The 13807-nt window shown below is 40.3% G+C and overlaps 1 protein-coding gene across 5 annotated transcripts in view; it reads left to right on the plus strand.

The window, feature by feature from the left end:
- NUP93 (nucleoporin 93) overlaps positions 1-13807 on the plus strand; it is an 83119-nt gene that overhangs the window by 63491 nt on the left and 5821 nt on the right. For 3 of the 5 annotated variants that reach the window (XM_021535210.2, XM_021535211.3, XM_021535214.2), the window contains 11 exons: positions 1323-1488; positions 2272-2365; positions 3429-3620; positions 3847-3973; positions 4084-4156; positions 4483-4527; positions 5995-6111; positions 6685-6803; positions 8709-8826; positions 9200-9283; positions 9989-10117. In XM_021535210.2, coding sequence (XP_021390885.1) covers positions 1323-1488; positions 2272-2365; positions 3429-3620; positions 3847-3973; positions 4084-4156; positions 4483-4527; positions 5995-6111; positions 6685-6803; positions 8709-8826; positions 9200-9283; positions 9989-10117 — 1264 coding nt within the window. Of the gene's footprint in view, positions 1-1322; positions 1489-2271; positions 2366-3428; positions 3621-3846; positions 3974-4083; positions 4157-4482; positions 4528-5994; positions 6112-6684; positions 6815-8708; positions 8827-9199; positions 9284-9988; positions 10118-13807 lie in introns of those variants that run through there. The other 2 variants (XM_021535212.2, XM_021535215.2) reach the window with 2 other exon arrangements.

A 13807-nucleotide genomic window follows, 5' to 3' on the forward strand; every position in this document is an offset into this window, starting at 1 on the left:
AAAGAGCTGTTTGAAGATATTAAAAAATTTACATTTCAAAAATAATACAATGTGGTGTAGCTTTACTATTTTACCGAAGGATAAACCCAGTGTAACAGTGGTATATGGTATACAGAAAATCAGATTTAATCTTCTGTCATGAATCCTGTATTTTTTTATTTCCCATTGCTTATTTTAGCTGAATTTCCTTTGGGGAGCACTTTTTACTACACCTGTTTTCATAAGAATGCTACACAGGAAAAGCAAGCAGTGTTTGTTAGAGGCCTTTATAGGCCTCACTCTCATATCTTTCTTGTGTTTATTCTTCCCTTCCAGTTTTTGCTGTCCATCACTAGATAAAAGCCTTTGGCCAAACTGCTGCTGATGTGGTTGCAAAGTGGTTAAGCTAGTGCACCCTAAGGTGTGCTCCAAACTCCACAGTGGTTTTCTTTTCCATCTTTTCCATTTGCAGTGAATTTCAAAAAAAAAAAAACAAAAACAAAAAAATAATCAAAAAACCAACAAACAGACCAATTAAAAATAACTAACGAAGCTAACAAAATAAATGGAAAGGATAAAAATCCAAGTGCCATTTACAGAGTATGGTACACCATGGTATTCTTCTATAAATCAACCTGTTTTGTAGAGAGTATGTAGGAGAGCTCATTATATCAAGGTTGTTGCAGAAACCTTGATGAAGATACTGTCACTGTTTTCATTACAAACACCTTTATGAGATACAACACAATAGATTTATTTTGTTTTTACTCCAGCTATGAAAAAGTGCTCTGCCTACAGATTTGACAAACAATGCCTTAGTCTAGAATACGTTATTGATTAAACTCTGTGAAATTCTCAACAAGAGGTTGCAAGAAAAAAACAATGACAAAGAACATTATAACAGTGTTTGATAACGATGAAAGTGTCTCTCCTGAAGGACCTCATGGTACCGTGACCTACTCACTTGTTAGTTCCTAACACAAAGACTTACAAAGATATTGTGAGCTCTCTTTTTCTGAAATGATGCAGTAGCAGAGTCAGACAAAAATAGCTAATCTGCCACAGTCTTATTGTACTCCTAAAGAGACTGTCATATGTAGATTCTTTCTCTGCAGTGAGCATTTGAAGATGATCCTCCGTAACTTTAATTATGTGTTTAAATTCACGTGTGCAAAATTTTTACCTACAAATATGAACTGGAAGTGCAAGAAATATTGCCAGTGCTTACTGTCATTATGCCTTTGCTGTGGATATGCAACTATTTACACTGATTTGTATCCAGGTTTCCTCATACAGGGAAAATAGGTTTCATGTCTTTTCCTTCAATCATTTCTTTTCCTTAGACTGTCTCCTGCCACAGAAAATAAACTGCGTCTTCATTACAGACGAGCTCTGAGAAATAACACTGACCCCTACAAAAGGGCTGTTTATTGTATTATTGGCCGTTGTGACATTACAGACAACCAGAGTGAAGTTGCTGATAAAACAGAAGATTATCTTTGGCTAAAAGTAAGTCTGGTGTTGAGATTGTGGTGTTTGGTTATTCTTTTTGTAAGAACAGGTCTAAATGGTACCAAATTTCTCCACTGCTCTGCTACCCTTCCTGCTTCTAGATCTGGTGTTTTGCATCAATGTAGTGCATGTGACCTGACCTTGAAAATAATGCAGGGCTGGCAACCTGAATCCCAGGGCTGTTCTGTTACCCTCTGTGCTATCAGGTGTTAGTTTGGGTACAGTTGTCTTTGCAACTGTCATGTTCTTCATTTGACACTAATCTTCGTCACCTGTTTTTACGAGTAGTATTACCTTGCTACAGTGAGGATTCTTTGAATTCTCCTTCCTGGATGGATGTCTGAAATGTCAATGTGGATTGACCATACACAACACTGTCAATGTTGCTGAAGTCCTTACAGTTTTGGCAAGGGCATGATAGATACTGGTTGGTACCTGTTTCTCCTCTTTGTCAGAAAAAGGGTGGTAGAATGATGTATTTGTTACTATTCTATTTGTGGCAAAAAAATGCTGCTTGAGAGTGTTCAGAGTCCCAACATCAGAGTTTGCTGGCCTGGATGGATATGGATCCCCAGGGTTATATCTGCATGGATTTCAGCTGTTGCTGCCTTAGAGATCTTTGCTTTCCAGCAGTGGATGGAGCTGATGCTGTGACTAGATGCAGTTTCTAGTCAGTTGGTCAAATCCTAGGGAGGGCTCAGATGGATTGATTATCTTCTAAGTGCATTGCTTGTGCAAGGAGAAATATCTGTACTTCTCTTTTTTGGATGTGCTTTTTAGCTGAACCAAGTGTGTTTTGATGATGGTGGTGCGAGCTCCCCGCAGGACCGGCTAACGTTATCCCAGTTCCAGAAGCAGCTGCTGGAAGACTATGGTGAGAAACCAGAGTGATGTCTTACCTGGGGCTCTGCTTTTCTGCTGAGGACACTTTCCAGTTGTTATTAAACAAACCCCAGACTACACAAAAACCCTGCAGCTCTCCACTAGTGACAGGCATCTTCTGTCCATGAACAGCCTGCTCCCTGGAGTTGTGGCAGACTTCATTAAGACATAATGAGTGAGTCCCATGTTTTTCCCAGCAATCCAGAGATTTAATACTCATCTGTGAACAGCACTGCTGCTGTTTCTCCTTTATCCATTTATTATGGGCTGTTTTCTCTCACCATAAATAGGCAAAAGTTCTTTAGCAGAACTTCCAGCTTTGGAAATACAGAACAGAAAAGCAGTCAATACCTAATGTAGGCATGTATTTCCAAGCTTTTCCTCTGTGTGCATCTGGTGTTTTTCTTTTCCCTTAAATTAGCATTTCAAGCAAATTTCTGGGGACCCAAGTCACAATTCCTTCTATTTCAGAAGGTTTTAAGAACATCCACAGAATACATTTTCCTGTAATTGTTTTCCAGTCAGTCAAAATTAAGTCTCTTGGAATTGTCCAAAACATACCAAATTTGATTCTCCACAGCCTTCTAGTTTGTAGTATCACACACTCAGATAAAAATGTGTGGAAAAGAAATATAATAGGCTACTGTTGGTGTCACTGAGTAGGAAGATCCAGTTTTTTAACATTATTTGTACCACTTGGCATAAGTATAAATGAAGACAAAAAGTTGTGGTCTTTAGAGAATCTATCACAGTTGATCAGAGTTCATAATTTGTTGTCTGAAAAGAACAAAGGAACTTTTCTGAGGAACTGTTTATTCTGCTTCACTTCTTGAATATGTCTTTATGCTGTGGTCCTTCATGATAAATCTGCAGTGGCACAGTTGTAGGTAAGCCACTGATGTGTGGTAATTCAGTTTTGTGTACTGTGTTTATTTTGGCTGGCACCTAATTAACAATAATGATGCAGTGTGACAGGAAGCATCTACTGTCAGTCATCTCTGATTGCAAAATCATGAAAATTATGTGAAAATGCTATGTGTTGTGGTTTTTTTCAGGTGAATCACACTTTGCAGTGAACCAGCCACCATTCCTCTACTTCCAAGTGTTGTTTTTGACAGCACAGTTTGAAGCTGCAATTGCTTTTCTTTTCCGGACAGAGCGCTTGCGCTGTCACGCTGTTCATGTTGCTTTGGTCCTGTTTGAGTTAAAATTGCTCCTGAAAGCATCTGGGCAGAGTGCACAACTATGTAAGTCCTATTTACTTTACAGTAAAGGAATATTTTCTTAGCCCTCAGAGTACCCTCTAGAAGCGTCAGGTCTGTGTGATTAATCAAAGATTTATCAGAACAATCTTATAAAATTAATTGTTTTAGTTGCATTAGCACTCTGGATCATGGTTCTGACTAATTTGAGATGAAGATCAGCATTTTCCTGGCATTAGATTCTCTGACAGTGCTGTTTCTGACCTTGCAGTAAGCCATGAAGCTGGTGACCCTCCTGGTGTCAGACGTTTAAATTTTGTGCGGCTTTTGATGCTTTACACTCGTAAGTTTGAATCAACAGATCCACGGGAAGCTCTGCAGTACTTTTACTTTCTCAGGTAGGAGCTAATATACATCTTTAGATATTCTCCTAGTTATTATTGCTTCATTAGTCTTATCTGGAAAGTTCTCAGAAACAGGAGTACCTTTCTCTCTCTTTATTTTATAGGAATGAGAAGGACAGCCAAGGAGAGAATATGTTCTTGCGTTGCGTTAGTGAAATAGTGATTGAAAGCAGAGAGGTGCGTTTGGCCATGTTTTGTCTTCCTCAATTAAGCTGAAAGTAATTTCTTCTTTAAAATCTTTATTAGTCAGGACAGTCTTAGAGTTGCTTACTCTTTCTGCCTGATGCAGACCCAGATGAGAGATCTTGCAATGGCCTTATGTTTATGACATTTAATCATATCTTTTTGCCTGTTATTTAGTTACAAATACTTTTTATATTGGTCACTGTTTTTCATTCCATGACTGTGTCTTTGTATTTAACAAATATGTTATGAAATACGTGCAATTCATCTCTGTATTTTTGTTTCCTGTTTTTTCTAACTTTAAATCCACGTGGATATAGTTTGATATGATTCTTGGAAAGCTGGAAAAGGATGGTAGTAGGAAGGTGAGTTCACAATTTATATTTTATATTAAAAGTACAACCTATATATGATTTCCAAAGTAGTCATGAGGCTATTTTGCTTCTCTCTGTTTTCCACTAGCTAAATTATTACTGTGTTTGAATACATTCAAGTTCTCCCACTTGGAGATCCTTTTACAGAATAATCCGTGACCTGCCCTAACAAAAGGCAGGTCAGGAACTTCAGGGCAAACAGTGTTCCTCTAAACAGCTGCTGTAACTGAGGAAGCAAATGGCATCAGGTAACTCTAGTGAGTTCAGAATTTTGTCTTCCCAGGAGGAAATAGAGTTTAGTTTAAGTGGGTGTGTGAGAATGCTCTGTTAACCGAGGTGTACATGTGAAAATTATTTATGACATCCTCATTCACCTCACAGAAGAAATGTATTGCAGTCCTTGAAAAATCCTTGTAATTAAAGGAGCAAGGGCTTACAGACCACAAGCATAGGCACAGCTGATCTGACCTTCACACAGGTGAGAGCAAGTACTGGATAAAAGTTCAGCTGTTTTTAGATGACCGATGTTGCTTCCAGTGTAAAAGCAGTTTCATAATAGTTAAGTAGAAGATTACACAGAAGATAAAGGAAACCTTAAGGTTTTACCTGCAAACAGGAGAGTGCATGCAAATTATGAAAATTTTAGATAATCAAAGAAGTTTTCTGTTTGATGTGACAGCTTTGGAAGATTTCTGTGTAAAGCAGACTGCGGAACCATTTGCATATCAATTTTAAGATTAGGGCTTATATTGCTGTCAAAAATAGAGGGGGAAAGTTATTTCTGGCAGGAATTTCTTTTAGATGTCTTTATTTTCTCATTTCAAAAGCAGTGAGATTGCATACAAGAGAACAAGGTAGCTTGATAATCTTTACAAATAACTTTGTTGTTTTGCACTTTCTTTGGTGTGAAACCAACAATTTTAAGCTTAAAATAAATTCTTCTGGATGATATAGTCTCATTTTTGCATCCTCAACTACAGTAATGTCCAGATATTCTTGACTCTTTCATCTCTTTTATTCTACATGTTTAATATTTGTTTTTAAATTCTTGTTGCCCTTTCATTTATCTGTGTGAGATTTCCCTGGCAACCTGTCATGACAGTATAAACAAACTCCATCCCTGGAGCCCTTGGAATGCTATGTGCTGAAGTCTTTTGTGTTTTCTTCTCTGTGTCATCAGCAGTTAATAGCTCAAACTCTGATTTATTTTATCTGGGTCATTTTGAGTGAATTGGAAACCAAGAATGTCTCAGTGCTGACTCCATTTAGGAGAGAGTCCCTCTTGCAAGAACTCATTCTATTTTTAATATCTCACTTTTGCACATTCCCATGGAAATGTACAGGCCATTCCAATCATTAGCCAACATGTAAAATATTCATTGCCTTGACAGAATATTCTGGAGTGTTTGAGCCTTCTGATTCCTCTTTTCTCTTTTCATTTTTGTCTCACCTCTTTAGCCTGGAGTGATAGACAAGTTTACAAGTGACACAAAATCCATTATTAACAAAGTGGCTTCTGCAGCAGAAAATAAAGGATTGTTTGAAGAAGCTGCAAAACTCTATGACCTTGCAAAGGTATATGTCTTGTGTGCTGCCTTATATACTTGGTTCACCTTTTTTCTTTCCAAACATTCTACCTGTGTTTAGGAGGTTAAATTTCATCTCGGAGATTGAATTGCCCTTATTCAAGCAGTTTATTTCTACTGCTGGAACAACAGAGCCATAAGGCTGCATGAAGAGATGTTTTAGTTAGCACATCCAGATGGATTGCACTCCAGGGATTCTGATTTAGGACATTGTGGTCCTTATCAATGTGCTATTTTGAAGAGAGTGCCCCACGCATGATTTAATTCAGTCTAGTGCAGTTATTTACCTGGAGTGTACTCTTCCAATTTCATAGATATTGAACTGAAGTCTAAAATAGTTGGTCTTTATACTGAGTACTCTTGTTTCCTTTGGAAATAGAGGTGGATACAACCATAACCACTGTTTTAGAGAAAAACTAGGAGGAAATGCTTTTTCTTGTGACCCAGTAGCATTATGTTGTTTGTAGCTTTCAGTAGACACCACTGCATGAAACTTCTCTGCTTTTTCAATGAGAGTAAGACACCATGTTTCATTTTATTTGTGTAACTTTAATGCCAACAGAACCCTGACAAAGTTTTAGAACTGATGAACAAGCTCCTTAGTCCAGTTGTTCCCCAGATCAGCACTCCCCAGTCAAACAAGGAGCGTTTGAAGAACATGGCCCATTCCATTGCTGAGAGGTAAGACTCAGGTAAGGGCAGGACTGGGTGATTCACCTCAGCATGACCTGCCACTGTCAGAGCTGTGGATGTTAGTTCCTGATGTTGTTTCTGCAGGCTGGACTGTGGCATCCACAGCAGTATATTTAGAAAGACAACGAAGGGGTCAGAATTTACACTGTCCTGTTCGTGATGGCTTGCAGTACTGAAACCAGAAATCTTCAGGGTCAGGTAAATTTGGCAAGAAGTTTTATCTGTAGGTGAATCAGGATTGCCAGCTAGAGATGGAGTCTGTTAAGGAACAATAAATACATTAATTGTATGTTTTATATTATTTTTAAAGCAAAATATTGTAATAGTTGCTGAGTCATTGCATGCAATTCACTTTTTTGAAATAGTATTAAGAGAGAGCTACAAACCCAGTAATTCTGAATTGTAACAACTGTTCAGTAGCTTTCTGAAAACTGTTGCTTTAATGAAGGCTAAAAAGGGAGTATTTAAGATGAACTGTGTATGGCTAATGCAAGCAGTGGACTTCATTTCCACAGACAGTTATGTTAACGCCAAGTACTCTGTGGTGTCCAGAAAGAAAGTAAGCAACTGAAAGGAATGTGCCCTGCCATGTGTGTATACTAATTAGGGTATGGGCTTGAGAGACATCAGTGCTGAAGGTTCATTAACACCGGGAAGTTAGGATTTACCTGATTCTGAAAAGCTGTAGTTGCAAAATATGTCCATTAATTTCTTAAATAGTCACCTTTTGGTGCATCTTGTCACAGTGACTGCCAGGAACAATTGTTGTATTTTACTAGAACAAACTGTGGATTCCTATGAGAAATGCCTTACTGGTTTTTATCAACATTGAACTGCAGAGAGAATAAAAATAAACCAAACCCACTTGCTGGCACTTTGAAATTGGGAAGACAAATACAGAAATGTATTGATTTCCATCAGAGGCCTTTTCCTTTCTTCTTTTGACAAGTGGCATTTGCCAGTCACTCCTTCTAGTCAGCCTTTCCTTCATTTGGGCAGGCTGGGATCATGTGCAAAATCGGTGCCGTATTGACTTGGTGAGAGACTGATTTGGTGGCAGACATTAAAGATAATTAAATCTATGGCTTGAGTTAAAGCTTCAGCAAAGGCTGTAATGGGAATTTTTTTTGCTTTGCTACATACTTTGATCTGTCTGAAAGCACTAAAATATTACTGTACAATTATGCCACTTCACAGCTGCAAACCTGATTGCAAAGCCAGAGTAGTTCTGACTAACACTTCTTCTTGCCAATTAGATGAAAGACAGGGCCTTTCCATGTGTACTGTCCTGACGACAGTGCTGTAGGGATGCAGCATTCCTCCTGTGTATTCTTGTTATGCTTTTGGAGCAGGGGAGACACCTTAGAAAAAGGCCAAGAGCCTACATGGTTTCCTCATCTGCAAGACCATTCTTATGGCAACAACTTCTTTGTGCCCTCATGGAGTTAGGAGTGAGAGCAGGCAGCCCTCCAGTTCATCCCAGAGCCAGGGTAGCTCCCAAGAGCATGCAGGAACTTTTAAGTCTTAACTTTTTGCCTAAAGCAGGCAGTTGTGCTGGAGGATTGTCTGCTGTAAAGCAGCATGTTAAACATGCTGGTACAGAGCTTGCCTTGCAGGTCTCTGCTGCCTGGCACTGTTTCCCCATGAATGTGGGAAATGCAAATATTTTAAAGGAAATAAATGCTGGATTTGCAAAACTGGAAGTGATTAACAGTGTTTTTAAAAAGCCACAACCTGTGAAAATTCTGCCTCCTGGTTAAGGAAAATGAAAGTTGTCCTTTGTTAAATGCCCTCTGTCCTTGAGTTTGATGTCTCCACTTCCAAGAATTGCAAGGGCACAGTTGTAAATGGTTGCCATTTTGCACAATAAAATTGCAATACAATTTCTTTCAGGTACAAAGCGCAGGGGATAAGTGCAAAGAAATCCATTGACTCCACGTTCTACCTTCTGCTAGACTTAATCACGTTTTTTGATGAATATCACGCTGGTCACGTTGACAGGGCCTTTGATGTAAGTTTTAAGAGTTCTTTTTGAAGTGTAGCCTTCCTAATGCCCTTGAAAACCCAGAATGTCTCAAATAACATCACTTCAAAAATTTTATTGAATGAGTTAGAAGGGACTGCAGTGTTATAGGAATTTTAAAAGGTGTTTCTTCCCTGTTGCTTGATAAACAGGATGATCTTCCTGGAGCTATTTTGTAGACATTGAACAAAATATTCCTGTTGCTCAACAAAGTGAGGAGATAAACCAGTAAATGACAATGAAATTATTTCTCTTGAATGGAAATAGAAGCGTTTCATTAACACTTTAAAAACCCACTTTATTAATATATGGTGCATAGAATGCTGATTATCTGTCCTGATTCCTGCTTTTCTTTTTGAAGATTATTGAACGCCTGAAGCTTGTACCTCTTAGCCAAGATTGTGTCAAGGAGAGAGTCGCTGCCTTCCGGAATTTCAGCGATGAAGTAAGTAATGTCTTGGGTTTAGCTCCCTAAAGCCTTTTGCTTTGTTTAAAGGATCTTAAAACCTTGTAATCTCATCATTCTTATTCTTTAGCAGAGAAAAATGATGACATTTTTTTTATTTCATACAAGTATACTCTTGGCTTGCAGCTTTTTCTTCTTAATGCTGCTCTTTTGAGCACTAGAATTCCCTACCCAGAAATCCTGTCTCCATTTTGAAGAAAGTATCTGCAGATGTGAGTCTTCCTGAACTTACTGAGTTTCATTCAAGAATTCAGAATACTAAAAACTTTTGACTTGCTGGTGACTTAGTTCTTCTGTGCTCTTAATGGTCACTAAGCATTTGTAGGTTGTTTGTTTCTTTCCCTCTAAATTACAGGAATTAATGGATTTTTGTATTAGCAAATGAAGCATAGTGGAAAACTGGTACTGCTATTGAGCTGTTTTAACTGGAGTGACACTTCTTTTTTAGGCAGTAGTTGTGTGTATTTGGGTGCTTTGGTTTTATCTGGTCTGCTGCTATCAAACGTGAAGGTGCAGCCATTGGGCATGTCTGTCTCAAAGCTCTGGGTAGTGTTTCTGCTGGGTGGTGCAGTCATAGTAGGGGTAACCATTACACCTATGACTGTTACAGAAATCTGTATAGTAATGGTTATGGTCAATCTGCTTATGCTGCAATGTCTTTTTTTCCCCCCCTTTTTTTTGTAGATCAAACACAATTTATCTGAGGTCCTGCTTGCAACCATGAATATTTTATTCACCAAGTATAAGAGGATGAAAGGCACAAGCCCAACCACTCCTGCCAGGCCCCAGCGGGTAATGGAAGACAGAGATTCGGTAAGAATATAATTCTTACTGTTTGACAGGTTTTCCTATATCCTATTCTGCTGGTTTCAAGAGATTGGGCTTCAAGTAACTGACAATCTCTAATGGTCTTGGTTTTGATTTGTTCAGTTACTTAGAGTCTTGGTCTACTGAACTTGTCCAGTTACTTAGTCTCAAGGCTGGTCTCTGATGCCTTCAGCTTTGTGTAAAGAAAGGTTGGAACTGGGTGATCATTGAGGTCCCTTTCAGCCTAAACCATTCTGAGTCTAAGATATTGCTTTAAATTACATTGAACTAATGGAGATACTACATCTATATTTACCTCCTAGCAAGAGAAAACAAGTGTCCACTTTCCTTCTTAGGGGAATCTTAGATAGTAAAGCAAATGGGAACAGTGCATTCTCTGGAATGGTTGATGTTGCTGCTTTGACAACTGAGCTGTTGCTTTTTAAGCACCTGATTGCCACTCCTTTCATGTGAGTAAGTGCCCATTTCTGGTAGAAGGGCCTTCCTTGACTCTTCCCCTCAGCTTGCTTCTGTAGTGATGCAGGCCAACATTTTCCTTGCTCTGGGATGAAACACCAAGATGCTGGAGCACATCCCCTTGGTGAGCACCAGCATTGTTCTGCTGCCCCTGCAGGGAGTGGGCAGCTTGCAGCTTGGTCTGGCTGCTGTTGCAGCTTGCAGCAGTCTGGCTGCTGTTGAAATGCATGACCACAGTGGGTTTGACTTCACTGCTTGAGCTGGTGCAGAGGCATTTCCCCGAGCCACTGATGGGAGTCTCCACCTCCAGCAGGCTGCAGAATAGGCAGCATTTAAATGGCACAGCCAGATTTGTGAGCACTCACCTGCCAACATGTGGGGCTTAGCAGAAGGGTTCACAGCTTAATTCCAGCCAGTTTTGGTCTTTTAACTCTTAAGTTAAAGCTGCTGCAGGCGCTTGAAACCAAGGCCAAACCATTCATCCTGTCTTAACAGATTAGAAAATAGATATCAACTCCTTTTGAGAGTGAAAAACGAGCTTGGGCCATAGCCAGCTTAATTCCAAGCTTTAGTCAGCTACATAAAGGCCTTTGATCTGTAAATTGTAATATTGGTAAAAGTTTTAGTAGCATGTTTAAATTACACAGAAAAATGAAAAGGCTTAGGTGATGGTACAGCTTTTATCTTGGGGCACAGCCTGCAAGAGCTATGGGATCCTGCCTCACAAGGGTGCTTGTACTCCAGGTCAGCAGCACTGGAGATGGGTACACACTACTTGGGCTTCTCCCACCTTAAACTCTGCACGTGTGGAGAAGTCTCAGGCCAACACAATCTGTTATTACCTCCTGTGTGTCTTCACAAGGTTGGCACTGAGAAAGGAGTGCCTTAGCTCCTTGCTTTCCAAGTGAGCTGTTTTGATTTTGTGATTTCAGTCTTATGCCTCATGTAGAAGGATTTACCATCTCCATAGGGGTGGAGTGCTGTCAGGTGCCAGCTCAAGATGAATACCATGGGCTGACTGGGGATGGGATTAGAGCTTTGCTGGCAGAGGTTTGTGTGGAAGGAGGCCACCAGGATACTGTATCATATCCACAGTGTGTTTAGTGTGAACACTTCTTCATAAATGTGCTCTGCACTCTCGGGTTGTCACAGTTGTGGAGGTGAACTGATGTCGTACCTTGCTAAAAGCTCTTCAAAGTTTTCTTTATTTCAGGCTTCAAGTTTTGTTAATCAAGCTCCAGGCCTTGTGATGGGATCTCATGGCAGCAGGGTGTCCGTGATGTTGGGAGCACATGGTTTCTGAGTCACAGATCTTTGGCTGCCATGTGCAGTACAAGCTGTGCTTTGCCATCAAAGGGGACAAGTGTCCACTTCATCTGCTGTCAGGGAGAGGATGATGGAACAGCTATGTGACTGGAGTGTCACAAGGGAGCATATATCTGCAAATGTAGGATTAGCAAGAGAAAATTCCTACCACCCTGTAGCTCCCATCTGCCTAAAGATTTGCATGTGCAAAAATAATAGCAGACATGAGCACATGGAAGGTGGGTAAGAATGGCTTTAGCATGTGCTATCCTTTTTTCTTACCCTGAAGAATTTCTTCCGAGACTGCAGGAGCAGGGAATTTAGATTGTTTCAGTTGAGAGGCAACTCAGGCAATTTTAGTGGTGTGAAGTAATGAAGGCATTACAGGTGAGGAGATGAGGTGTTCCTTCAGCAAAATCTCATTCACCTGGACAGAGATGGCAGACATGAGCTTCAGCAGGCTGTGCATGACAAGAATTTGTCTCCTGAACTTCCCTGAGAGAAGGGCAGTTTTTCCATATTCTCCGGGGAAGCAAATTTATGGAGAAATCAGACCCTTTCAGCAGCTTTAACAGTCTTGGTACATTGCCCAGTGGACAACAAAGGTGAAATTACCTTTCCTTGAACAGATCTTTTTAAATCCCTGGCTTTTCTTTTGATCCATCAGAACAGGCAGATTCAGATCCCTCTGTTCATCAGAAGAAAACTCTGAGGTTTATTCTACATAGCAGGGAGCAGCATCCCCCAGAGAGGAAACCTGAGCCCTTGAATCTGCCTCTGGTGCCAAGCACAGCTCTGAGCAGGATTCTGCTGCCGTGGGTGGGACTTCAGCAGGAACAGCATGGGCCTGGCAGCACAGGCAGGATGGAGGGGAGTGGTACTGCTGGAGCCCCCTGGAACCCAGTAATGCTCTCTGCAAAACATCTATCCACTTTGGATCTGGACTAGAAAAGATCAGATCTGGGGTCAGCACTGGCATTTCTGCATTGTGTTTATTTCAGAATTAAATCACACAAGCTATGTTTTGGGTATTTTTTTCTTTTATGTATATAATTAATTAGTTTTGGGAATAAGGGAACAAAGTCCTGTCCCACTAGGCCTGATCCATTTTGTCAGATTTCAGGCAGAGATTACAGGTAGCCCAGCCTGCAGTCCTGGAAACCATGGCTGCAGTGACAGCCCTGGCCCAGATGCTGTGTGTGCATGACAGCAATGTCATAGGCTACTCACCCCAGTCAGGGGTGGTGAACTCTCTGGAGCAGCCCAAGGGCATTATCTTGGCAAAATTAGGTCATGAATGGAATGGAATTAATTTTTTTTAATTATCTGTGGTCTTGTTTAAAATTGCAAGTAACTGTAACATTCATTAAGTAATTACAGCCAATAGAACATCTAGACCTCCAGGCCACTCTTAACCTCTGCAAACCTCTGTTTGTTCTTCCCAAAGTATTGTTTTGATTTTTGAAAATAGACCAGCTCTGGTATCATTGCTACTGTAAAGGTAAAGAGAACAGTAACTCACACCCTTCCTCGACCCTTCTTAGTCATGAGAGTTTTTGCCTCTTAATACTTGAACTCCAGACACCTTGACATGCTTTTTTTTTTCATCTATCACCTCCACTGAAAAGCAGCAGCTCAGACATAATTACACGGCCTCACTGTCTAACACATTTGGGAGTAAGGCTGGGAGACTGTGACTGGAGCAGAATGAGTGATTTCCAGGCCACCTTGTCTAGTTGCCAGCCCACTGGTGGTAACTGACAGCTTGGGAGGGAAACTGTCCTGGGAGGTGTTAGCAATTAGGTCAGTCTAGGGAAAACTCTCACAGCTTTTCCATTATTAGCCTCCAGAGTTTCTCTGTGGCTGTTGAATAACAGGCTGGTTTAACATCACCCTGAAAAAGGGTTGGAATTG

The sequence above is a fragment of the Lonchura striata genome, chromosome 13 (genome assembly GCF_046129695.1).
Source record: "Lonchura striata isolate bLonStr1 chromosome 13, bLonStr1.mat, whole genome shotgun sequence".
Lineage (NCBI taxonomy): Eukaryota > Metazoa > Chordata > Aves > Passeriformes > Estrildidae > Lonchura > Lonchura striata.